General features: G+C 42.8%; 2 protein-coding genes across 2 annotated transcripts; one reads left to right on the top strand and one right to left on the bottom strand.

Moving 5' to 3' along the window:
• The first annotated feature begins 505 nt into the window (after positions 1–505).
• LOC117430622 (ubiquitin-conjugating enzyme E2 A) lies at positions 506–7,057 on the top strand. Its single transcript, XM_059001695.1, has 7 exons — positions 506–718; positions 963–1,043; positions 1,882–1,907; positions 4,550–4,639; positions 5,265–5,353; positions 5,561–6,432; positions 6,468–7,057. Exons 1-6 carry the CDS (start codon positions 675–677, stop codon positions 5,687–5,689), a joined length of 459 nt encoding a protein of 152 aa, XP_058857678.1. The 5' UTR covers positions 506–674; the 3' UTR covers positions 5,690–6,432; positions 6,468–7,057.
• Positions 7,058–7,708: 651 nt separating this feature from the next.
• Positions 7,709–13,612, bottom strand: LOC117430621 (NF-kappa-B-repressing factor-like). Its single transcript, XM_034050869.3, has 3 exons — positions 12,587–13,612; positions 11,039–11,163; positions 7,709–10,395 (listed from the first exon to the last, which is right to left on the bottom strand). Exons 1-3 carry the CDS (start codon positions 12,802–12,804, stop codon positions 8,231–8,233), a joined length of 2,508 nt encoding a protein of 835 aa, XP_033906760.3. The 5' UTR covers positions 12,805–13,612; the 3' UTR covers positions 7,709–8,230.
• Between the last annotated feature and the right edge of the window lie 715 nt (positions 13,613–14,327).

The raw sequence follows: 14,327 nt of genomic DNA, 5'->3' as shown, positions 1-14,327 counted from the left end.
CAAATATTGGCCATATTTTAAAAAAATCTATCTGTAAAATGCTGAACATAAAGTAATGTAGCATTTGAAAAGAAAGTAATGTAACAACGCTGGTATATATAACGTCCGCCCTGAGTTTTTATACGCTGTTACAAAATATAATTTAAATGTAGCTGTATGCTATTATAATGAAAAACAATGGACACAAATATAGTTACATCGTTGCAATCCGGCTGCTTTTGTTCATTAGTCGATCCAAATGTTTTAATTGCTCAGCAGAGGCGTGTAATAAAGTATCTCCATAATAAGAAAAAAAAAACAAAAACATTTTTAAAAATGAAGGGGAGGAAATTGTTTCAAATGTACTAAATATCAACAGACAAAATAACTGACATCTTTGGAACAGACACATGGCTTTAGACGTTTTCATATTTGAAGGTTTATTGTTTAAAATGACCGAGTAATGTGATGTTGGAGTGGTACAAAGCCACCCCTGTGTTGAGTGCAGTGGTACAGTCCCGCGTCTTTCGCGATCCTGGCTCGGGTAATAGAACACTGTGTAACGATCCCGTGTGTGCTTCAGGGCTCTTTCACAACCGCTCTGTTATAACCAGCGCTGCATTCTTCTTTTTTTTTTTAAAACACCCCCCCCCCCCCCAAAATAGTTTATGTTTCATTTTTAATTTTTCTTCAAGATGTCGACCCCAGCTAGACGGCGTTTAATGAGAGACTTTAAACGGTAAGAACAACAACATTAAAAAGCAAGTGATATGGGGCGTTTTGTTGAGACCTAACATGGCGACTTTTTTGAAACTGTGTAAATACAGTATCCGAGGACTACGCAAATTCCGCAGCGCCCGTCTCAGCAGAGTCTGTGGAAGTTGCCTGAGAATTTGGCGTATCTTCGTTTTCGGGATAGGGAAGAGAGTGTTTATTACAGTAGTCACACAGTGTAAAAAACATATTTGTGTTTTAATTGTTAGACTGCAAGAGGACCCCCCGGCCGGAGTGAGCGGCGCCCCTTCAGAAAATAACATCATGGTCTGGAATGCTGTTATATTCGGGTCAGTTTATTTTTTATTATTAATATTATTGTGGTTTTATTCAATGCCCTTTTATTTTCCAGGGTTATTCAAGTAGATTTTAGCTAGGTTGTCCCGGGAGAAAACTTCATGGCATTATTGTTAATTAAAAAACAATGACACCTCAGCTGTCCGAAAACAAAACGATTTCACTGCCCGCACAAAGAAAGATCAGGACTTTGTATTTGTGGTTTAACGAACGTGAACAACAGCGACAGCCTGACATCGCCCTTGCGTCATCTGCTCCGATGTGTGATACTTTAATAAGGCAATCGAACAACATTTAGTTTGTCGCTACCTGTACAAATTAAAATGCGTACCGTATTCACACACAGCCTCACCTTATCCAAGTAACACTCATTAATATTACTCACAGGCGGACTGTTTACGAGATGCCTCGGCCTTAAGAAAATTAATATATCTGTACATTCTGTGGGATTGTCAGAATAAAAGCTCACAACTGGACTAATGTAGTTTTTTCATAGTAATCTCCCGATGTCATTTAACCTTAGTTCAATAGGTCTTCTATATGGTAAAGTTAACCTAGTATGCATACCACACCCGTGTGCAGTACAGCAATCACGTGAAAAACCTGATTCACCCACACACCGCATGTTAATTCTGATACTGCCTAATTTGCCCTGTAGACCTATTGTTCTCTTCTCTTGTGAGTATTTGGTATTACTATAACTGGCCTTTTCTTTTGCTGTATCGAAGTTACCACCTAAGAGGCTGTTTTACATACTGCAGTGTTGGTAATCCTCGGGGTTTCCAGATTTTGTTGTATTAACTATATTTCTTTTGTATGTTTGTTTTCCAGACCAGAAGGAACACCATTTGAAGACGGTAAGTTTAAAAAAAATAATAATAAAGATTAATAAATAAATGCGTTACCCCACTATAACACCTTCATGCGTGGCGACAGATTCAAAACACAAAACAGTGTGGGGATGGAGTGTTGTTCAGAACACTTGTCATGCCCTGACTGCTCTCCCCGTTCTAGCACATCTTGCTTTCTGCCAAAAGGTTGAGAACAGATTGTGTGGTATCTGCTTATGTAACAGCGGTGGTAATCAAGCCATGCATATTTATAATGTCCGGTCTCTGCGTAATGCTTTGACTGAACTGATTATTTATTAGTAAAGGGATCAACAGACTAACTACATTTAAACAGCTCATTACAGGCTGTGCATACTGTTCAGCCTAGAAGGCAGGATGTGATGGTGAACTCGCTTGCTCGGTTATCGCTCTTGTATCCTGCTTGAAACCTCTTGTTTATTAACACTGTGTTGAAACAGTGTACTCCAGTGCACTATTGCAAAGCCTTTAAAATCAAGCCAGACAAACAGATTGCGTGTGAAACACACACAGCTGAGTGGCCATCTGGCATGCAGTGTTTGCATGGTCAGTATTAAAAGAAACTATCAGTTTGCTTACAATTGTAAGTCGCCCTGGATAAGGGCGTCTGCTAAGAAATAAATAATAATAATAATACCAGTGTGCACCTGTGAAGGTACCTGCTGCACAGTGCCTCTGAGGTAGTGAAGTGCAGAGGGAGGTACATGAAGCAGGTTTCCCTGCTCAGTGTAATGATCAAGGACACTTTAACCTCTGTTCCTGGAGGGACCACAGTAACCAATGAGGAGGGTGTTGTGATCTTGTATTGCCTGTGTATCTAGGAGTTATAAATGGAGCTGGCATATTGCCTTCTGGCTTAGTAGTAGCAGCTGGTTTGCTGATGTCACAATGCTACAGTTGCAGTCCCTCTTGGATTAGTGACACTGCAAATAGTTCTGTACTCGAAGAACAAAACATACAGCAAAACCATATACCGTTTTGGACTGATAAATGCCAGTTTGCATTAGTTTTGAAGGGATACTGAGAGTAGCGTACTAGTCATGTCCTCGTCCTTTCTGCATCCTGCCACCGAACAGGTGTGAGACGAGCAGTAATGTTACAGCTCGATAAGCTTGACAGATGGAAAGTAAGGGGCAGAATTCTTTTGTAAATTGACGGTGTGTTTTACAGGTTCCTACAAATACTACTTCTGACTGTGGCATTGGTGTTGGGCATGACTGTATACTTTACAATACAACAGCCGTGTCTGTGCCACCATTATAGAGAGAAAGTGCATCCTCTAAAAATGAAAAGCAACCGTCACTGAATCGGAAACAAAGAGCTGTGGAAAAGATAACATTCTTATCTGTTCTGGACGTCTTTAAATCCAGGCTGCTGTTTCACTTCCTGTCTGGCTGGAAGGCCTCAATGAGCAGTCAGAGTAACCAGGATGTACCAGATCACACACAGAGCTGCTGCTCCCTGCAGAGCAGGAACTGCACATTCGGTGCTTTCTGACGGGACTGAAATGCGGAAGGCTGACTCCCAGATTTCATTGGAGCCTTTGAGTCCTTGCTAATGAATTCCCAGCTAGTTCTGGAGCTGTATTATGTCATGAAATAGTCTGGAGTGCCGTGTGTTGCATCTTGCTGTGCTGCAATGTGTTTCGTAAGATACGTTTGGCATTGTGCCACCAGAGAAAAGGCTGCCTGCTTCTGTCATTGCAAATCATTGAAGGAAATGCCTTTCATTCTTCTACTGGTCTCTTTCTACCCGTAGTTAAGTGCAATGCTACCTTTTTCTATCATATAGTAGTGGCTCCCATCGCCCTGTAAGTGTAAAGCCATTTCACATCCATTCTCACAAGCAGCACGGTCTCTTAACTACAGCGTTATCGGAAGGGAGCGCTGCTTCTATCACATACTGTGCTGCTTTTTTGTTAGCAGTCCTCTATCTCAATGTTTGCAATCTTCTGATAGATTGCGGCATCTAGAGTGGGTTTTGTCGGCTGGGGATTCCATGGCATATCTAAACAATGAGACATTGTGGAATATGATTCCTCCCGTCAGTGTTGATGTCAAGGTTGCCACAGCAACCTCCTGGGGTTTTCTTGTGAGCTTGTGTATTCAGAATGAGATTCTGTTGGTTTTAACTGGTAAACCTGTGGCGACTGTTCAGTTGTAGCTGAAACCTTGTCGTGATGTTTGCTCTGATACTGGGATTGTTCTAGTGTGTCTCTCTTGCACTTCTCTACTTTGTAGAATTGGATGCAATCTAGTTTGCAGGCCTGTAGTTTGTTTTATTCAGACTGTTAAGGACAGTAACATTGATAAGAACATACATTTAAAACATATTGTGAAATATATTTTATATAACTATGTTCTTCAAATGTGGTAATGTCATATTTCATGCTGTGTGTTTTTTTTCCCTGTACATTTCATGAACTGATATGTCGATTTGTTGTAGACCCCTGAATTGAATACAAATATTAGTTGGAAATTAAAATGGTATTGTGCCATTTCCACTCCTGCCTGCTTCTCCTGTACATACCACGAATCTATCAGATGGCAGGCAGTTTGATTGAGCGGTTTGAAGTAAAGCAAGCCTGTAGGAATATGTTAACTAACAAAAACTTGTGTCTTGATGTCTAGGTACTTTTAAACTGACAATAGAATTCACAGAAGAATACCCGAACAAACCTCCCACAGTTCGATTTGTCTCAAAAATGTTTCATCCAAATGGTAAGCTACACATGCAGCACAGCAATACTTCTGTTTATCAAGCTGAGGCATTGTTTATTACTGAAGGTACTCAAGTTTACCTATTATCTTGACTTGTCAAGTGAATGAGATGGGCTATATTGCTACAAAAACCACTTACTTTAAAATAATAAACTTCATGGCTTGAAAAGATTTAACTATCGATTGACAAATCTTATAATTATGGCCACTGCAGTATTGCATTTGCTGTTTTTTAAAATAATAATAATAAAAAAAATCACAAGAAATGCCTTTTTTCTTGCAAAGCTGCTCCAGTCAGCTCCTCTTGTAATAGAATACCTCTGGTACAGTTAGAGCGTTCTTAAAACTCAGTGCTGGTATGTAGGAATGTGTTTCCAGTGAATGAATACAGCTTTAAACATGTTCCCTTTCAAACCCATTAACCCTTTTCAGCAACATGGCAGGCGCCCACATTTCCGTGGTCTGAAAATGTGAAGACTTGATGTTTTTGAATCTGCTGGTACAGGGCCTAGGACAGGTTTTGGGATGCTGGGAGGAGCCAGAAGTCGCTTATTTTACCACTGTAGTTTAAAGAAGCAGCAGTATTTATCATGCAGCATTATGGATTGTTTTTTTTATTTTCCAGTCTACGCAGATGGTAGTATATGTTTGGATATTCTACAGAATCGTTGGAGTCCAACCTATGATGTTTCATCTATCTTGACCTCTATACAGGTGAGTTAACCCCCAAATGTTTGTTATTTCAAAAGCAGTTGATATAAACAGAATACTTGCAAATCGATGAGATTACAATTTTTAATTTCAATCCCCTAATAATGCTGTTGCTGCCTATTGTGACACACTTCTTTGACACCATAATCTGGATGCTTCATAAGCATGTTTTTATAAATATATATATCATTTTATATTCCTTCTAAACAGTCATTACTGGATGAGCCAAACCCCAACAGTCCAGCAAACAGCCAGGCAGCCCAGCTGTACCAGGAAAACAAGCGTGAATATGAGAAACGTGTGTCTGCAATCGTGGAACAGAGCTGGCGTGATTGTTGACCAAGGCCAGCGCGTACAGTACGAACACTATCCAGCCTCAAGATACAAACCATGAGATGGAAGTCTTTGAGCCGCCCTCCTCCTCCTCCTCCTCCTCTTCCTCGCATCATAAGGCATTACCTAATTGTTGCAAGTTAGTACTGTTGTGCCGCCACCACGTTCTCCACACCACACCACACCCCTCCTTGCTGAAACTTCTTCCCTGGACAAAGCTGCATCTACATTGAAGCAAATGTACCATACCTGGGTTACTTGAGGAAAGTGTTTCCATTACATAGGCTCTGTTTTTGTCACACACCAGCCCCCCCCCAGTCTCATATTTCACGATGGATGTTTTGTAGTGGCAGCTGTGTTAAATGCCCCCTTGCTTCTTGGTAGGAGTTCCAGTTAGTTGCCTCTGCATCCAAGGTACCCTTGTACGCCGCGGCACTAGTATGGCTCTTATCTTCCCGACAGTGTTATTTCAAACTCGCTGTAAAAACTCACAAAGAACTGTCTGTTGAGCTGTATATGATCTGTATATCCAAGAGGATTGTTTTGTATGCATTCAGACTCTGGACTGCATTCTAAAGATGCTGTCTGATTCATTTGTCATAATGTCAAACTGTTCTCTTATAAAATCAAGGCTTTTCCTTGAAAGTAATGCATAGAAAAAAAAGGTTACTTTTTCAAAAACTATTAGGAATTGGATAAAGAAAACAACAGCATTATTCTTTTGGCTCGAGATCTATTGTATTTTTTTTGTGGGAGTTGGGAGTTGGGAGTTGGGAGTTGGGAGTTGGGAGTTGGGAGTTGGGAGTTGGGAGTTGGGAGTTGGGACAAACAAGAAAATCGTCTAACTCAGCAGTTAGTCTAAATAGCAGATACTACAACTGAATTACCATTTTTGGTTAATTAATGAAAACAAAAACCGTTCCTGATGAACACTTGAATCGAGCCCGGCGGTTACTTTTCACAAGTCAAGAGAATGTGCTATTGAATCTCCTGTGAAGAAGTTGAGAGGGGCAGGCTACGCGGGGTGGGGGCATATGTGTGTGTATGGTAACGTTCTTGGGTGATCTGTCTTTGTTGTGTCTGTGTGATCTTATGCTTCACTTGGAAGATTTTATTTAAGTGTTGTTTTCACAAGAAAATGTCAGCTGTCCGAAGGCACGCTTGGCTGCCTGGTGGCACGTTTATACTTTTCTGCTCGTTTGATGAAGTTCGCTTGGGGCGAGAGATGAGACCCTGCATTTTGAGTTGTCTGGTATTGTTTCTTATGCACACATGATATTTGAGTGACAGTATAACTTTGCACTAGTAACCCATGTAAGGAACTGTACATTTTCTCACCTTGTAAATAAAAAAAATAAAAACATTTAACTATCAGTCAATGTAAGAGTGAGTGTCTTTGATGCCTTATGTGAAGGGTCAAACAAAAAATATACTAAAATTGCTTATGTTTTTGGAGGTTTTACTCAATAATAAAACAGGTTTTGTTTGAGTAAATTACGAAAAACAGACCTAATATACATCTATACATGCTTGTAAAATGCATACCCTAACCTTTGTAAACATCCCATTACTTGTGTCCATATAATCTGGAAACACCATGAAAAAACAACATTGCATACTTTCATTACAACATGAGCAGTAGACACGACAATATAGGTTTCAGTAGCTCAGACTATATGTGGCTAGTGCTGTGAAATAGTCTGAGCCCTACCACTCACTGAGGGGCTGGAACAAACAGGACACCACAGCCTGGACCAGGGGTGCCCGTTCCACTGCTGGCTTAACAGGAAACACAAGCTCATGGACTACTGCAGGGTCTGGGTGCAGGGTGCATTGGTTCAACTAAACCACTGACAACAGGCTCAGTTTTGTCATTTTATCAAACTGGATTTTGATTCCAACTCTTAAGAAGAAAGTGCTTTTTTTATATTAATGAAGATGGTCAGAACATGCAGACACATTTTATCGCCAATACACACATTTCCAAACAAACACAAGAAAAGACAAGCTGTCGGGCACCATAACAAAATAAAATAATGACAAGAGGAATTTATTAGATCCTTTGACCTTTTTTTTGCATGTCATCAATTTACCATATTTTAAAATACAACAACAAAAACACTGCCCCTCCATCAGAACACATCATTAACATCCAAGAATGGGATTGGATCTACTGGTAGTGTGTTACAGACCCCATCCAATTTCACTTTTCTATTCTTGTTTCATTTTCCTCGAATGTCCACCATAAACTGCAAATATATTTCTCTTGAAAAATTCAACACACTACCCACCAGTCTACTAACCAGTCTCTGGAAGTATAATGCAAGTCCTGTTGCAAGCTACAAATGTTAGAACCAGGTGTCAAAATTAACACATGGCAAGGGGCAGGCCTGCATGTTTATATCTCAGACTGAGACATGGAAAGGAAAGCACAGGGCAATACAATGTTAAGCAAAATGACTCTGACTGACTTTATTTAATTGAAGCATTTCCTGGTAAAAATATTTTAACTTGGGAGGAATGAGGCAATTACAGTACAAAATGGGTTTACTGAAAACGGGCCTGAGGTTTCACCAACTCGTATCGGCCAACCTGTCCTTCCTGCAAAAGCTGACCGATCAACTGCTCCTTCTGAACCTTCCGGCTGACTATCAGGAACCGCTGCTTCGCCTGTCCGTAGGACTTGCTGCGAAGGCCATACTTCTGAGACATCTGATGGATCTGCTTGCGCTCGTCGTTGTTCAGCTCAGTAGAGAACCTCAAATCGTCCTGCCTTTCCGAGCAGGCGTAATTGCGAATGATTTCCTCGATGTCTCTCTTGTTTAAACGGTTGCTTCCCTTGTCCATGTCCAGGCCGAGGCCCTCCCTGGAGAACTGTTCTTTCACTTTAATGGGCTCTGCGATGCCCTCCCCTTCTCTTCCCAGACCACCTCCTTTCCAACCCATTTTCCGCAGCAGCTGGTTGCCGATGTTGTCCTCCTTGATCTCCTGCTTCATGGCCTCCTCAGACGAGTGTGCCTGGATCTGGTTGCGAGAGATGGCCTCCTCGTTGCCCTCTTTCCTCAGGTTTGACTTCACCACCGCCTGCGTTTGCCTCAGTTTGGCCAGGGCCTCCTCCGCCGCGATGTGCTTCACGATCTTCTTCGGCCCGATCCCCGCAGCAACGAACTGGCCCTCCAGGTACACCTCGCACTTCCACCGGTGGTCCGGCATCACCACAAACTTGTAGTCGGCTGCCATCTTGTTGAACTGAGCCGTGTCGTTGATGATGCAGATGGCGTTGTCGGAATTCTCCAAGATGACGAGCTCGCTCAGCTGCCGTTTCCTGCCGGTCGACTGGTGGTGGCGGCCACCGTTGTCGCTGTGATGGTTCGACCTGGGAAACTGCGGTGTTGCCGGCTGGTTCTGCCGCAGCTTGCGGAGGGCCTCCTCTGCTGCCGCGTGCTTGGAGGATTTCTTGTTTCCGTTCGCTCGCGCCACAAACTCATCCTGCAGGTACACGCTGCACTGCCAGGTGTTGGTGTTGGGAATATTGTCGAATTTGTAATCTATCTTCATCCGGTTGAAGGCAGCCGAGTTATTGAGGATGCATATGGCATCGTGAGCATTGTCAACAATGACAAACGTGCTCCAGTGCTTCCTTGGGTCCGGCTCAAAATGACCTCTGGGGCCTGACGGGGGCTTTTCCTCTGGGTTCCGTAGTGCCGGAGGAAAGCTGAGATTGTGGGCGTGCGTCTGACACACGACCAAGTCGTCGATATAGCCGTGCTTGAATTTGCGGCGGACGACTCTCACCTCCACAGGCTTTAAAAACAGTTTCACTGCCTGCTCTGATGCGCGATCCCTGGCTCCGTTTTTGCTGCCAGAGTAGCCCGTCGCCAGGTAGACACACTGGCACCTTAACTCACAAGCATAGCCGTCCGTGGGCAGCTTTCTGTTCTTTGGGAGGTCAGCCGGAGGGATCTCTTTGAGGGAGATGTAGAAATATTCAGGGTTGGTCTTACAAGCTTGGATGCTGCGGCTCAGTATAAAGTTATAATTGGGTATGTCCCCAGAGTTCATAGTTGTGGGATCAGCATAGGTAATGCAGACTATCGATGCCACCCTGATGATCAACCTCTGCTTCTCCTCGATCGTGGCCGAAGAGACAGGAACTGGTTTAGGAGAATCATACATGGAAGGGTGGGAGCTCCTCTCAGCTGGCTGCTTGGTCCTGTTGAAGGTCCCACTAGGCTCGGGTGCTTCCTGCTTTGCAAACCCCAACCCCCTATGGACATCTCGAGAGCTGGCTGGAGTGCTGCCCCAAATCTCTTCCACCCTCTTACTCTGGGAACTCTCAGACCGCTTCAAATGATGCGCCTCATACTTAGCAGCATAGTCCTGCTGCGTTTTCGTCATGAAGTTTGAAGAGGCGGTCTTGTCCTGGTTCTGAAGACCAAAACCGCTAGTGCTGGCTGCTGCGTCACAATCTTCTTGATTTGTTCCTGAGTCGAAAACATATGGAGTAGTGTTCTGAAAGCAGGGGTCTTGCGCAGTTTGTGTAGGTCTGCTGTTAGCATCAGCACGCTCTCCACCGCTGTCCATGTCGCTCCTTGTGTGCTTTTTCTCGTTCTCTTTCTCCTCTGTGCCGCTGCTACATACAAAGTGGACGGGCTCGAATCGAGGTCTGGTGACAAGCCTGGACACTGCTGGTTTCTTCACCGGCACATCACCTGCAGCAGCAAGAACACAAACCTTGTTAAGCACTTTTCAAATCTTCATTTCAAAATCTCTACACTCTGTGGCAGAGCAGTGTGATTCTGTTTATGAAGGGGTTTAGCTAATTAAACAATTCCATGACTCTTACCTGTCATGCGTTTCCATTTGCCAAGTAGAACGTGCAGTTGTGAAAGACACACGTGATATATTTAAATAAATAATGTAATGCCATCATGGTAGGCAACAGAAAGTTCTCTGTTAGCATGAATTACTTTCAGATAGCCCTCTTTCCGTTACACTTCCTAGGTCATTTTCTAGTCACAGCATGTCACTGGCTGGGAGTTATTAGGGGGAGCTGGTTTGGTAAATTACATGATGAAAAAAAAAAAGGAAAGTACGAAGACGTGGGGATAGTTTCACTCTCCTGGTGAAATGGCCAAAAAAAGAAGTCTTTCTTCAAGATAACATTTTTAAAAATAAAAATACACATTTGCATGTTTCTTTCAGAACTGTACAGGAGACCTACATTGCATATGGAAGTTCATGACAGGCAAGATTCATGGAACTACTTAATTAGCTCTACTTTCATTAAAAAAAAAAACCTGACTCAGCAACCAGACAAAGATGATATTTAGAGAAATCAACAAAGTTCCTTACCTCCATTTGATGAGCTTGGTCTCTTGTTTGCTGTGGCTCCAGGCACCAGCTCAAAGGACGGCATCTCCCCTATGTCAATCCCTTCAGCCATATCAAGGACCTTCCGCATGATCTCAGGGCTATACCTGCAAGAAAGAATTACAAGAGCTTTACGATCAACCCACCAATGCTTTACCTTAGCATGGTACAGTGGATAGTCTTTGCCTTTAATACATCTCATAATTATGTTGCAGTGGTCAAATGAAACCTGAATACTGCCCTCACTAAGAGAAATGATGGCTTTGTCAACCAAAATGCATTATAATAAAAACAGAACATTTGAATGTTCTTGGTTTCTGTCACAGCGGAAGGAGATGCCTTGGCATCACAACATGCATCTATTTGTTTTGCACAATGGACAGATGGTCCTGAGCACCACCTCCCACAGCAAATTCTGCACAAGAACAGAGCCCCCCAGCGGCACAGAAAACGACAGCTTGTGTTGTGCGGCTCTGCGTGTGCTGCAGGGAGAGACAGCCTTTCTGGATCTTTGAATGAGGTTAGAAACACCTTTCCTTTCGAGGATGCCATTGGGGAAATCATTACAGTTAAAACACACATTGCCTACCATGGCTGAAGACAGAATTAGTGAAAATGAAAGCTTAACATTACCAGGCACTATGGAATAATCCGAATGGGAAGTGAAGCATGCCACAAATCAACACGCTAGACAAGTTGCACATACAATAAAAAAATAAAATAAATGACAAAGGAATATATATCATTACAATAAAAACGTTTTGCGCAAATCCGCTCACAGGGAGAGGCGTATATGATAACCTATGAGAGAAACATAGAAAATCAGCTAACAGGACTGACTCGACACAGGGAAGTGTGTGACAGGCAGCTAATAATCCTACCTACAATATGAAAAGCAATGGGCAGCACATATTCAAGGAAATCGGATCGAAGACATACGAGAGCCCCGATCTGCAAGCCAAGATATTAAAATATAAGACTGACTCGTAACATGTCACCATTATTATTAAACGATTAGGTTATTCACGGAGAGTATTTTCAATTGTGTGTGTCGATTTCCTCACCCGGTAGCGTTAGTTTTAATAAGGGACACAGTTGTTTCCAGAACTTTCCACCATATTTTCCAGTATGTGGTTGGGTTTGTACACACTGCGTAACACGAGGTACTGTACCAGGTTCAGTACACTGTTTATGATACAGAATTGGACCGGGTAGTGTTTCTCAGGGTCGTGGTAAAATCATTTTAACCCAGCATCAGTTACGTAACAAACAGCAGGGTCAGAAACGTTTGTCTGGTTCCTAGCAAACGACATAAACACACTTAGAATAAACCAGGGTGTCAAATTTACGAGCACAGAAGTGCAACAGCGATGTGAAACAGCATTGACACCAAAGCAATCAGTTTATTACACCCTGCGGCCTGGGTAACATTAAAAATCAATGTAAACAAACATTATCAGCAATGACAGACCGACTGAGTTGCCCTGGTGCACAGTACAGTACAGTAATATAATTATTGATGCGTCTCACCGGCATTTCATGAAGACGTGGTTGGTCCACACCATTGATAGGGACAGCAGCTGGTCCGTGTTGACCTCATAATCCCATACATGTTTTACAAGGAACTGCCTCCTCGCTGTCCAGTGCTTGTCGCTCTCGGAGACCTGCCTGAACTGATTCAAGTATCGTATCAGAGCCTCTCGGTCCCCCTTACAGGAGGCTAACCCTTCGGCCATTTGGGTAGCCATTTACATCTCCTCCGCCATCAGCATGGCGCCAGCGCCGTGGTGGAGTGTGGGAAAACAATAACATATGGAAATACAAGAATTAAACGGGGTTGGTTTTCATTTTAAAAAAACGACATCTGGAATGAAATTTGATTTCTACGTTGCAGGTTAACACCGTCAAATATTTTCTCTCTCTTTTTTTTTAATCCGGACGCGGAGCGCTGCGTGCGTGTACGTGCGCTGCTGTTTTCCTTACGTGTTTTTACCTCTCATTAGCTCCGTCTGCTGTTCAATGTGGGCCATAGTTGGTTTTTCACACGGATGCAAAGGCAGTTTATTGTTTAAAATATTAGAGTGCAAGTCCAAGGAGAAAGAAGAGGATTTTTCCCCTGTGCTGTCATCAAAAGCTGTGTTCTTTTTCCTATCTGCCTTGAAGACAAGGCTGCCTGGAAAGTGTATGGTTGTAAATACCTGCCTGTTTCACCGCCCAACACAAAACAAAACACTCTGTATGACATGACAGTTTCACTCACTCGCCACGGGGCGGCAGCATCGGTAGAGATTTGAACCGCCGTGTTCAGGGAAAGAAGGCTATGGGATTAGCCCACTGCACCACTAGCTCCTACATGAAATCCGTGTTTCACACTGACTGCAAGGTCAACTAACCGATTCCTTAAAATAAAGGAAGGAATTAACAGGATTTGAATCCAGTCCCCCAACGAGAAAGAGCAAAGTAGCACACTGTGCTATCTCACTTCCAAAGAACTTTACAGGAAATTAACCCATCCCTTGAAAATATAAGAAGGAACGAGCTGGTTTAGAATCCAGTCCCACAAGAAGGACCAGCACAGTCAGTATGCTAGTAAACTAACCCGCTGCACCGCCTGTCTAAATCCGCTGCTCAGTGGCTGTGCTCCTGGTAATAAGCAGGAATATCCAGAGGTTTTATGCTTTAAATTCTGTCCACCAACCGCTCAATTTTTTAAAGACATACCAGCTAACATGGTTCTCTCAATGCAACGATTTTGTTTGCTTATTCAGGACATAACATATATTTTGGTAAACTTTGTATAGTGTTTTAAAGACCTTTAAAGTCAATAACAAGCGTTGGGTAGCATTACAGTAGACACATCTTAAGTAAATACTGTATAATCACCCATGAACTAGTTTAGGGTCTCAGGCTGTAAATGTAATTGAATCGGGGTGTATGGCTTTGGCTGGGGGTGTCGATAGACGTGGATATCTCTCTACAAGTATGTTCCACTATTACAACTCCAGGTGTTCATAAGCACAAAAACGAGCCCCACAAGATTCTGACTTGACTTGCTGTCTTGACAGGCATGAGTCGATGCCATTAGGAAGTAGCACACATCACTCTTGTCAGCATCCCCCCAGCTCTGCAGCCCTTGCATATAGATTGTGGACACAGATACTTGGAGTATGAGAAGAATCGTTTTGACATTTGTTCCCCACATCCTGTTTGCTGATAAAACGTGAGCTCGTTTTGAAATTCCACTCCAGTACAGTCTTAACTTTATCACGTT

Source organism: Acipenser ruthenus, chromosome 26 (genome assembly GCF_902713425.1).
Source record: "Acipenser ruthenus chromosome 26, fAciRut3.2 maternal haplotype, whole genome shotgun sequence".
Lineage (NCBI taxonomy): Eukaryota > Metazoa > Chordata > Actinopteri > Acipenseriformes > Acipenseridae > Acipenser > Acipenser ruthenus.
The sequence above is the reverse complement of the archived record's forward strand: the minus strand, read 5'-3'. Positions and strand labels throughout refer to the sequence as shown.